This window comes from Podarcis liolepis (genome assembly GCF_965112155.1).
Source record: "Podarcis liolepis genome assembly, chromosome: 12".
In the NCBI taxonomy this organism is placed as follows: Eukaryota; Metazoa; Chordata; class Lepidosauria; order Squamata; family Lacertidae; genus Podarcis; species Podarcis liolepis.
The window spans coordinates 32052490-32065089 of NC_139563.1; the positions used below are offsets into that span (position 1 = coordinate 32052490).

The 12600-nt window shown below is 39.8% G+C and overlaps 1 protein-coding gene across 6 annotated transcripts in view; it reads right to left on the bottom strand.

Moving 5' to 3' along the window:
• The window catches only part of DGKB (diacylglycerol kinase beta), a 255173-nt gene that overhangs the window by 121067 nt on the left and 121506 nt on the right, over positions 1-12600 (bottom strand). For all 6 annotated transcript variants that reach the window (XM_083468107.1, XM_083468109.1, XM_083468110.1 and 3 more), the window contains one exon: positions 10692-10852. In XM_083468107.1, coding sequence (XP_083324233.1) covers positions 10692-10852 — 161 coding nt within the window. The remainder of the gene's footprint in view (positions 1-10691; positions 10853-12600) is intronic.

Genomic DNA, 12600 nt, shown 5'->3' on the forward strand with positions numbered 1-12600 from the left:
CTTTATGCAGTGTCATTTAACCTGACTTTCAGCATAAACTGAAGTAGGAATTATCAAGGAGCCATCTTATGTTACCAAGCAGCTCAGTTCAGTCAACCTTCTGCATGTGCCCAATAATTACGATGAACAACCTACAAAGGCATTCCTATCTTTACCTCCCTCATGTTTACTTTTTCACTGGATGTCTCTTGCTAGCAGAATCTCAATTTAGAGGAGTCCAGAATAGTCTAGGCACCAAAGAATTCATGCCCAGCTGCTCCTAGAACCTTGGCATGCAGCTGTGACCGAGAATCCTCGGGTAATGGTGGAACTCAGGGAATCACCTTTTCTATTAGCATTTCATTTCTTCCCTTTCTATCTCCTCCATCTCACTGTCCTCATGAGATCTGAACCCTAGTCATGTGCCTTCAAGAACTCCTCTGGTATGTGGAGGTCACCACTGCTGCCCTGTCGGATCCCTAGTGCTCCTCCCTGCTCCCCCCCCGCCCGCCGCTCTATCCCTATCATAGAAATGAACTAAGTGTAAGCTATTGGTTCAGTCAATGTGGTGTTGTGTACAAAGGTTGTGTACAATCTAGCATTTATAACAATTTACCTTGCTATTCTGCAACACCACATGAGGTGCTTCAAGCCATGGAGCCTTTCGGTATTCACTGACCACAATTTTGGCAATGAAATTATTATTATTATTTAGCCCAAAGTGAGACACAGTTGTCTTTTGATCATTCCTCCAAGCAATTAAGTGTGTACAAACACAGTGCAATAGCCCATGTGGAGTACAACCTTTAGATTAAAGATCCCCCAAAACTGTGGTTCTCTGGGTAGATTTATAACTTACAGATTCATGAACACTTATGAACAGGAATGAAAACAATCCTTAGGATTTTCTCAATTTTTGTTGGGTATGAGAGAATTTGTATGTCTGCTGGACAGCAGTACCTGACCTTTCTTTTAATACTTTGAATTGTCCAAGAGTCAAATTCCACTTACAAGTCACAGCATTGGCCAATCTTGCTAAAGCAATCTTACTGCTTGAGTTCCACACATGTTAAAAACAATTTCAACAAATTTCTAACAAGCAGCTCCAAAGAACTGTAATTTATCTATTTGTAAAAGCCACATTTTGGTTGATAAATTATGAAAAATGCAAGAACATTTTAAAAAAATCATATTGGTTTCATAGTGCTGCCTGCCAACATTTACTGTTGCATAATTGTTTCTTCGAAAATAATACTTCAAGGAGACTAAAATGTAGGGGGAAAAGAAGGGGGGGGAAGAACCATATGATATTTAATGTATGTGTCCTACCCATCTTTTTCTGTTGGCTTCATCTCCTAAGGTTCTAAAACGTAACCCAACGGAGTGTTTAAAAGCAACCTATGTCATTAAATCAGTTTCTTTTAAGAGACAGCTGTGAAACTTGATTTGTGTTCAACAAATATCGTTTGCCATGTGGATAGCTGCCTAAGAAGGAGCTAGAATAGGGTACTTAATTAAAGCCATATGTCCCCACCAGTTATGTGCCATCTATGAAAGTAGCTACACTCCAACAACTTACATATAAAGTAGCAGCTAAACCTTTATTTGGGGAAGGAACAAGTTAGTGGAACCACTGCTAGAAATGTTATCATCTAAGTCAGATACTAGGGTGTCCAGGTATAAAGAGGAAATATATCATTGGGGAATGTTGTGGCTGGTACAGTAAGTACTGGACCACCACAGCAAATTCTTAACAGGGTTCACAAATCTGGCTGGTACAAGCCAATGACTGAAGCCATGAATTTCACCATGTATGCAAGCCTTCAGAGAGCAATCCAAGGAACCTGAACAGGCAGGCTACAGTGTTTGAATGCTCCCCTCTGCCATGACTTGGAGGGGTATGCTGAGGATATATTCTTTACTATGCAAGCTGAAAATTCCCGAGATGCCTCAGAGTTTTGGCAAGCCAAAGTCATCATCATTACACCACAGCCTTTCTATGATTTATTCAGGTTCCGTCCTAATTTTAATGAATACACAAAGAGCGTTCTTGCATGGAGAAAAAGGAAGGTTGAATACTGTATAGTCATTTCTATTTAGTACACATAAATTCCTCAAACTTGTCAGATTGTGCTACCCTTTTCCTGATGTACCAAACAGGAAGAAATAGCTCAAGTATTTGAAACTTTTCCACATGGAGAAGACCACTGAATGCAGCCACACCAAAGAAATTCACATTTGACCCAGTTCATCGATGAATACAGGCACACACCCTTTGCTGGCGACTCATGCAAGCATGGCAAGCCTTTGTTTAGTTTTGCATTCATGTAAACTGTCAGCAAAAAAAGTGTCTGAATAGACCTAGCAGAGTGAGTGTGAACTGGAACCATATCCACACCTAGGAGTTGCACTAATTTGATTCAGAACCGATTCAGTCTAGTTTGCACAACTAGAAGTACATTAGTAGTTAAAATTATAACTTAATGCATCTTAACTATTTTAAACAAATTGGAAAGTCAATGTATGATTGTTAGCCCTGCCATAGGTGTTTAATTTAAATAAGTATTGCTGATTTTGTAGAAACCCATATGGACATAGGTGTGAGCAAAACTGAGGGCAAGAAAGAGAAAGAGGAATAATTGAACTAAATGAAGAAAGAACAAGGAGGAATCACAGGAGGTCTTCTTGGTAACTAAATACTGTTTGCTTTAGTTTCATACAGAACTAATCACTAGAAACCTGCTGCTTAAGGGTTGAGATGCCATCCTTATGCAAGGAGTTATGCAAGAACATAAATGAATTGTGAGCATGAATGTCTCTTATTGGTTTAGCCTGCCAACCCATTACTAAAGCATAGAGAGTTTCCAATTGTATATCTGCCTGAGATTCTGTCATGATCCTACTGGAACAGCAGCATAGTGTCACATAGAGAGTTTGGGTTTTGTGTCAATTCTACAATCTTGGTTTAACATTTTCTCCTCATCATAGCAGACTTGCAGCCTGGGCATCCCCCCCCCCCAGGGCAAAATGCCCCCTATTTCTTTCTTCCATACTTGGACCCTACTGAAGTCTGGAACCAACTAATTTTACTGGGCAACTCTCACTCGCAACTCAATTTTCTGATTACATGCTGATGTGTCCATGCACTCACTAATGACAAAAATGCAGATGTCCCTGAGGAGTGGGACTCATAAGGTCAGGAAAATCAGAAAGAAGGTTGGGCTCTTATCCCCATCAGATAATTCTTCCCAAAGAGAGAGAAAACCTGGCGCAAAGGCACCAAAGCAGATCTTAAAAACCAGGTGGGGCCATTTGGAATAGGTGAAAAACTACCAGATCTGAAGCTTACTTCTAAACAAGAGCGAGATTTGCAATGGGGGAAATACAACATGAAGCTAATTGGTTTCAATCAACTTTTTTTCTCAGCATGCAAAAAATCACTGGAACGAACCCCTGGTCAAGGGAAGAGAAAGACAGAATATTCACTAGAAATTGCATTTGGAGCCAAATAAGGTGAATTCTTTTGAAAGAATGAATGGATAACAATGTTTTTTTCATCATATTTTTAAAAACTATCCTCTGTACATGGGGCAAAAACACATCTTTTTGTTTCTGTATATAATCAAGTCAGGATTGACTTGTATGGATTTGCGTATTCTTGCCATGCATCAAATCACAGATATTTTTTCCAAGAAAGCATGCTTATTATTATTATATTTCTCTAAGATGCCAGGTGGTAGTACTTGTAACCACTTGCTGTGGGAGTGAGAAATGGTTTATTTTTATTATTCATTATTGCAGTACTTCTTTTCCTTTTAAAGGAACAGCAACTTATCTCAAGGTAAATCAGAGGGTCGAATTAAGACTTCAAAAGCAAACATGAAGCTGCTTCGAAGAAAACAAAAGAAAACAAAAACCCCAATATCCCACTCCATAATATCTAGTAGAATTTAATTTCTGTTGTGACACATAATGTTCTGAACTGACAACATATTGTCAACAATCTACACTCCATTATGGAAAATGATACTCCCCTCTCAAATGCCTTAGGTGATAGGCAGACGACCCCTAAACCCCCCAAAAGCTACTCACCTGCATCAGCGATAGAAACCTGGAACCAGATTTGGCAACAAATCCAGATGCCAATTCTGCCCCCACATTTACTCAGACAGAACTTTGCTGCCTCCACTGCAACTGTAAAGAGCAGTTCAGCAGAGTTGTTTTGGGTACACCAGAAGCGTTGGGTGGACCTCTGGAGCACTTGATGGCATGTTGAGAGCAGTTTGCGCAGCACTTTGATGATAAATTTGCTCAGCCCCATCGTGCCTTAGATACCACAACTGTTGCAACTCCAGCTGAGGGAGCCAGTGCAGTGCTTTCCCATACTCTGTGCAGCCAATTTCAGATTATGTGGCCTGATCATGCCCATCCTGGCTGGTGAAAGCAGTTGATGGAACAGATCCAGGGATGAGATGAATGCAGCATTATGGAAATGACTGGTGCCTGCTGCCCTTAAACAGGAGGTAGTATGCCCACTCCTGAAGAAGTCCACGCTGGATATTATGGTTTATATCAACTTTCTGCCTTGTCACAAATATCCCTTTCTTGGGTAAGGTGATAGAGAGGGTGGTGGCAAAGCAGTTGCAGGAGTTCCTATAGGATACGGATAACCTGTATCCATTTCAGTCTGGTTTTCCTGTTTTTTGCTCTGTTTTTCCTTAAGGTGTCCCTATTTTCACCACAGAAATGTTGGAGGGTATGGTAGGACATCCCTATTTTCATCTGAGAAATGTTGGAGGGTATGGACTTTTGATACCATTGATGATGGTATACTCTTGGGCTGATTCTGTGGGATTGGCACTGCAGGGCACTGTTTTACAGTGGTTCTGCTCCTACCTACAGAGTTGTGTTCCGAGAGCAGCACTGGGGAACTTGCACTAGTGGTCCTTGCACTATGCTGTACCACAGGGAACCATCTGGTCTCCAATGCTGTTTAACATCTGTATGAAGTCACTACATGCAGTCATTTGGAGTTTGGGGCAAAGTGTGATCCATATACGGATGACACACAGCTTTATTTCTCCATAATTTCTGAGCCAGCATAGGCTGGACTGGGTGCAGTGGCGGACTGAATAAGGGCCAGTAAACTGAGCTTGAACCCAGGGAAAACAGAGGCACTGTGGGTTGGTGTTTAACATGTCTGGGAGAGCAGTTTCCTCACAGTGAGATCTCACATGCCTGTGGTACACTGATGAATACCACAACCATGCTGGTGATGCCAATCACCTGTTGTTGCTTTTCACATCCAGATATTGCCTCCTCTCCCAGAATGCAAATCAGTAAAGGTGCAAAGATAACTTTATTTTATCACTCTGTATTATTCAGCTAACTCCAGGATAGGATTTTGTCTTCAGAGATTTTGAAATCACTTGGCCTGGGTTGAAAGTGTACTGAATATAACCACACTATCGAACACTGTACATTTAACACTGGCAGCAATTATTAATACCTGGTGTGGTAAGTATCTTTTCCCAGGGAATCTGTCTGGATGATGGATTAAGTTACATTGTTAAATTCAGCTTCAAACATTATCTCATACAATTAGCCAGACATAATTAGGCGTTAAAGTGAGAGGGTATAATAGTCAATCATGATCTTGTTAATCTTGTGGCCTGTGCTGATTCCCATAAGGTGAGGGCCAAAATGGACTACAGCATTTTTATTTGACTAGTATTTATGAATTCATGTATCATTATCTAAATATTACCTTTGATTGAGATCTCATTAAAGGTCTCTCTGTCTCATATCAAAATGTCAATAACCCTCCTAAGATAGGAAATGTCATTGACTAAGCCTGTACTTATTAATCTAATAACTTCAAAAATGATCACAGTTGCCTTTCAGAAAACAATTTCTTCTCATTAGACCCCCATTGTCAAGTTTTTGGTTTTTTCTCTCTCTTAAAAAATTAGCACCCATTCTTCAAAGGTAGGTAATGAAAGGAGAATGCAAATAGTTGGTTCCATAATAAAATATGAACAATAAAAAGAATGAGGATCAACAGCTGGGTTGCTTCTTTCTCCAGAATAGAAATGGTTGGGCTTAGTGGGTAAGTGCTTCCTTTTGGACAGACATGTATGCAACAGTTACTGCTGAAGTTCATAAATGGATAATCTAAAATACCAAGCTAAAATACAAAGCTTCACATGTGCTCCCACACTCATCCAGAGCTCTTAAGCAAATTCCCATCAAGGGAATCAAATTCCCATCAATGGAAGAAGTATGTCCTTTCCTACATTCAGGGAAAACAATGATGCCTTGGTATTGCACCATCATAATGGACCAGATGTGCACATGGAATGATCTTCATTTGTTCTTTTCATCTTCCTTACAAATAACTGGCTTTGTATATTAGACTGACACAACAACCATATTTTTAATTTGTGTCAGGTACTATGACATGGTTGCATCCTGATCAATTGAAACCAGCATCAAATATTGATGGCACGTTTTCCCAATATATGTATATTATCCCAAGGGGAGAAAATAGTTCAAACTGACAATAAGAAAAATCTCTGGAATCACAAATTCATGACAAAATAAAGAAATACCCATGTTCATTTAATTGCCATCTTGGCTTTAAAATAGCTCCATGGTCAGAGCCACTATGCCTCTGAGTACCAGTTGCTGAGGACCAATATGATGCTGGCCTATGCTGGATTTTGGTCTGATCCAGAATAGGGCTCTACTACTTGTGTTATGCTCTTACAACAGGAATACAACATCTGACATGGGGAGCTGTAGAATTACTTATACTGTGCCTATCACTACATTATGTGCCAAATAAAATATACCATCAAAGGTTATAAGCAATCAAAAACAAAGCGAAACAGAATGCAGACATTCTGGAATTAATCTATATTGTCCAATATTTAAGCAGAAAATCCTTAACAAGACATTCATGGGAGGAAATACTTCACACTGTTATACTTCAGTGACCGTTAGAAATAATATTATCAATATGAGAATGTATCACAGTTATGGTGGATTATTATTAATACGGCACCATGATGAACTGTTAATCATTACTTAGTGAATTACAAATCTCATATAGAGAAAATAATGCCATAAATAATTAACAGTATATACGGACTAACATAACTATAAGCTAATTATACACCACCTAGCTGACAGTTACATTCATCCGAGCTTTTAGGTCTCTGTATAATTCTGAATTTGCAGTTGAACATTTGCTTTTCTTCATGTAGCTTCAGTATTCTCCCCCCCCCCCACCTCATATAAAATGCAGAGGTACTCCAAAGCGGTATTCTGTAGTACCGTTTTAATAAAATATTCAACTGCTTAGATCTTGTTCCTCTGATCTATGCAGAATGCAAAGAAGAGCATAGGGTTGACCCCAGGGCTCTCTAAGTCAACAAGCTCAGGAGAGCTCTAAGAATGTGGCTGATTACATTCTGAAGGAAAGCACATATGCAAAAAAACAAAACCACAGGAGTATTTGAAAGGAGCGAAACCTTCATGGACCACAGCACTAACACTGGAAATAAGCCTCTGTTTGATGTTTTAATGGTAAACGTTTGCATGGCTATGGCTGGAGATAAGACTCTGCTCTACCTGGAGATGCTTAGGGTTGAACCTTTGGCCTTTTGCACACAAAGAAGATGCTCTACCACTGACTCTCTAGCCATCTCGGGCTTAGAAGAATACCTTGGTCTATGATACTGAAAACCACTAGAGAACCAGGAGAATCAGCAAGGTAGGGCTCCTACTATTCATTTCTCAGTCCATGGCAGCTTCCATTCCAAAACCCGGCCCAAAACCAGACTGGAACGGCTCTAAATAATCAGTTTCGGACAGAAAAGCCTGAAGATGAGATGCAATCATGTGCGCTGACACTTCCGATTCTACCCTTACTTTACATTTCAGCTTGGGAGTCATTTAGCTGACAGGGAATATTTAAATATATGAAATAAACAAAATTATCAAGGACCGGCTTCTATCAGTTTGTTTTTCAGTGAAGACTGAAAACATGGTGATTACAACAGGGTTTGGGGACATAGGCTTGCAAATATATGTTAAGCTGTTTTTGTTGCTTTTATTAAGTTTAGACTTCCAATACATTTTTCAATGCTTTTAAGTGTTGCAGATGTATTTTTTGTTATAATTTATATATTATTATTAGTCCCTTTGATGGAATTCTGATGTTCAAAGCAGGATATAAGTATTTTGAACAAGCGCATAAAAATAAGCTGAAATATAATTTTTAATTATATTTTAGATATAGGCTGATATTTTTTTTAAAAAAGGACTAGGTGTACTAAAAGGTTTCCTCTTCCTTGCCTTGTATTTCTTGTTTTTTCTGGGTATCACTTTGATTTGCTGCCTTCACGTTTAGATGAGCATCAATTACAAGTCTGCATTGCCATCTTAGCGTCAGAAACACCAGTGTTATTTGCTTGTAGTACATGTGGGTGATGGTAATAAATCCTCATCTAATATAAGATTAAGTTATGATCCTAAGTTGTTGTAGCTCAGATTCTTTTCCCATTCTGGAAGAATATATTAAAGTTATGGAATGAAACATGAGGCTAAAAACTTAAGAGGATTGTGAAAGGGAGCTAGACCCATAACAACGCCAAATTTATGATTATGTGAACTAAGCAGTCATTTCCCCCCCCTATTGGCAGAATAAGAGGCTCTTAGTGACTGGCTATAGTTGAAGGATATTAAATCATGACCATGCAAATTTCTATTTGATAGTGCATTTGGATGGTAATATATTAGGTGTTGTAAAAGTACACTTGTCTTTGCTGTAGACCTTTGCTACCATACGATAATAACTTTTAAGAGAATACATACAAATTTCTATTCATCAGCAACAATGAATGAATTTTGTCTCAATATGGTAGACCAGTTTTTTTAAAATAATGTTAAGACTTAAGGCATGCTTCTCTAAGAATCCAGAGAACATTTCTTGTTAACTCTAGTTTTTCTCACTGAATTGCTTCTATGGTTGGTTTATCTTGATTTATAAGCTGTTTTGCCACTGTATTATCTAACCTATGTTCACACATGATCTGAAATAGAGCGTCTCTTCACACGGGGTGGGGTTGCTGCCTCCCCTCCACACAAATAGACAAGTACAGTGGTACCTCAGTTTAAGTACTTAAAGAGGTCCGTTCTTAACCTGAAACTGTTCTGAACCTGAAGCACCACTTTAGCTAATGGGGCCTCCTGCTGCCGCAGGAGCACGATTTCTGTTCTCATCCTAAAGCAAAGTTCTTAACCTGAAGCACTATTTCTGGGTTAGTGGAGTCTGTAACCTGAAGCGTATGTAACCCGAGGTACCACTGTAATTGCAGATGCCTGTTTGTATGTATGGGAAACTGCTCCCTGCCTTTTGACGAGTTGGGTCACCACATTCTGCACCAGCTAAACTTTTTAAGGTCAGCTCAAAACTGACTTTTGTAATAACTTGTCACAAGGCATGGCAATAGTCACTAGCTTAAGCGGCTTGGAGAAAGGATTTGAAGGGTTGCAGAGAATAAGTTAGTTTTCACAGGCTGGGCACCTCTGGTTACGAAACTGCTAGGAACAAACAAGAGGGAGCTGGTGTAACTAGTACACTCTGGGTTGAGTACTGGATAGATTAGCAAGATAATATAAATGTAAAATACAAATGCAAAATAATGAATAAGTAGTATAGCTCTATGAATGGTTGAGAATCACATAGCAATCATTTCATCCCAAACGGAAGTGGTTCAGTGTTAAATGTCTTCTGTATTCTTCCACTCATCAATATAATTCTAACAAAATATCTGGCCACCTCCTTTCCCCGCATCCTCCCTCTAGTTATGGTAGGAAGCTGATTTCATGCAGACAGCTCATTGATCAATCTACTTTAGCACTGTTGACTCCAGTGAGCACCACATTTCCCCCTGCCCCATAGACCACTTGAAATGCTGTGGAACACCTGAATGAATCTTGTGGACCACGGGTGGTCTGTGTGCACCACCGTTTGGGAAGCCCAGTCTATGCTGACTGTCAGGAGCATCTCTTCAAGGTTTCAAACAGGACTTTCCCCCAGTTCTATCTGGGGTTGAACCCCGAGACATGCAAAGTATGAGCTCCACCACGAAGTCATGCCCCCCCGGGGCTAACACTATTTATTTGGTTTCTGTGTCATACAGAAGATTAGTAATGGATTCAGGGAAGCAATAAATAGATTGCACCTTTATTCATCAAGTAACGTATGGAAGCAAGCCTAATTCTGTCCATTAAAACAAAAGGATATATTTAAGAAACCTTTTTCAGCAGTGTGCCTTTGAAAGTCAGAATATTTACCAACATGACAGTTAAGAGGTGTTAATGAATGATTCATAGTTTATATTTGTATAGGCACCACTAATTTAGAGCTACAGCTCTTCATATGAGCCATTAGGAACTGTGTGATTATATTGCCCATACATGAACAGGTGGAAGAGCTTGAGAAAATAATTCTATTTTGACTATGTAAATAAATTTATGCAAATTGTTTCATTTATGTATTCCTTTTTCTAGACAAAACTGTATATAAAATAAATTATCTGTGCTCAGCCATCCCTCACTCTGAGCATCAATTCTGAACAGTTACTTAGAACAGCAAAAACAAAACATAACAAAAACCACAGAAGAATAAGCCCAATTCTTACCACTCCAATGGAAAAGTAATTATTGATGATGCTGTAAGGCACTGGGTCTCCCTTTTCATCTTTATCATTAGGTATGACTTCAAATTTCCACCTGTCGAGCAAGATCTCTGTACTGTTCTCAATATCTTTTAGGATCTTCAGAAGATTCTCGCCTTCGTATCCTGCAAAAACGCACACACGCCAACTTTTAAACAGGACTGCCTTTGCCATGCTCGTTTTGTTTCCTCACACAAGTTTAAGCACCGCAATCTCACCATGCAGCATTTCACAAGAGAAAAAATGCATTTAAGTTGTGGAAACCCGGGTCAGTTTTAGCATAATATGGAAGTTTCTTCAGCCCTGCAAGGCTGATACCATGCCTGAGCTACCATTTCCTTACAGAACTGATGCCAACGTCCACTGTCACTTGGTCACGTGAGTCCAGCTCTTGTAGTGATGGAGCCGCCAGCCACCCTTTCCGCCTCACAACCTTACCTGTGGCATTATAATGGCCTGGGATCCAAGCGCTGCCTGCTTCCCAATTTATATTGTATTATTTTATGTACTGTGGCTTGCCGTTGTTTTATTGATTATAGTTTAGAAATTATTTATTGAAACTGTTGAATGGATTTCTGTTTAACTTTTATATGTTATTATCATTTAATACTATTCTTATGATTGTTGAACGTTATTTTTTTATGTAGGTTGCCTATTTTAAAGTTATGTTTTATTACCACATTTTTGTAGCATTAGATTGTTATAAGGGACGCGGGTGGCGCTGTGGGGTAAACCACAGAGCCTAGGACTTGCTGATCAGAAGGTCAGCAGTTCAAATCCCAGCAATGGGGTGAGCTCCCGTTGCTCGGTCCCTGCTCCTGCCAACTTAGCAGTTCAAAAGCATGTCAAAGTGCAAGTAGATAAATAGGTACTGCTCCGGCGGAAAGGTAAACAGCATTTCCATACGCTATTCTTGTTTGCCAGAAGGGGCTTTGTCATGCTGGCCACATGACCCGGAAGCTGTACGCCGGCTCCCTCGGCCAATAAAGCGAGATGAGTGCCACAACCCCAGAGTCGTCCGTGACTGGACCTAATGGTTAGGGGTCCCTTTACCTTTTTTTAGATTGTTATAAGATGTTCATTTTTTGTTTCTTCAGCTTGTAAACCGCCTTGAGTATTATACAAATTAAAAATGATGATAACATAAAACATAGCACATGACAGCCACCTAGCATGGTTTAGAGACAGTGGCTCCTAGTCTCCTGGACTATTACAATGCCAGACAGCCATGGTGTGTGTGTGGGGGGGGGGTGTAGAAGTGACAGCAGCTGCTGAAAGCTATAACAAAGGGTGGCAGCAAAGTAAGCCAGAGCAGTTGCTATCAGCAACACTATACAAAAACCCAACTCAAACCTGGTGATGGCTTTGCTCCAGGCCAAGGAACTACAAAAACAACTTCAGCTTTCCACCAAACAAATGCAAAATAGCTCACCCTGCTTTCACGGAGCCTAAATTAACAATTACAATTACAATTTCTATTTATTGCCTTTATATGTGACTTTTCATCAAGGTGCCCAAAAACATAGTTGAGAACAGTCCAGTTCAGCCCGTCATTGGATATACAAGCAGACTATTTCATTCTTAAAGCACTGAAAGGGATTGGGGGCTTTCTACATCCCACATATCAGCTCCTGCATGTCACATGGAAAAACACTTTAAAAAAATAGAGTGGGTTTCTGATATGGTACTGAGGTGTGCGATTAGAGGAGGTGAGAGGGAATCAAATAAAGGCTCGGGACTAAGCTTATGGGTAGTTTCACCCTTCTGCACATTCCCCAGAACTGCCTAAAACCCTTTGAAGCAGTATCATGGGCTCAGCATGGAGGTAAGGTGTTGCTACGCACCATCTTCCCCGGAGCCTACAACATTTTAT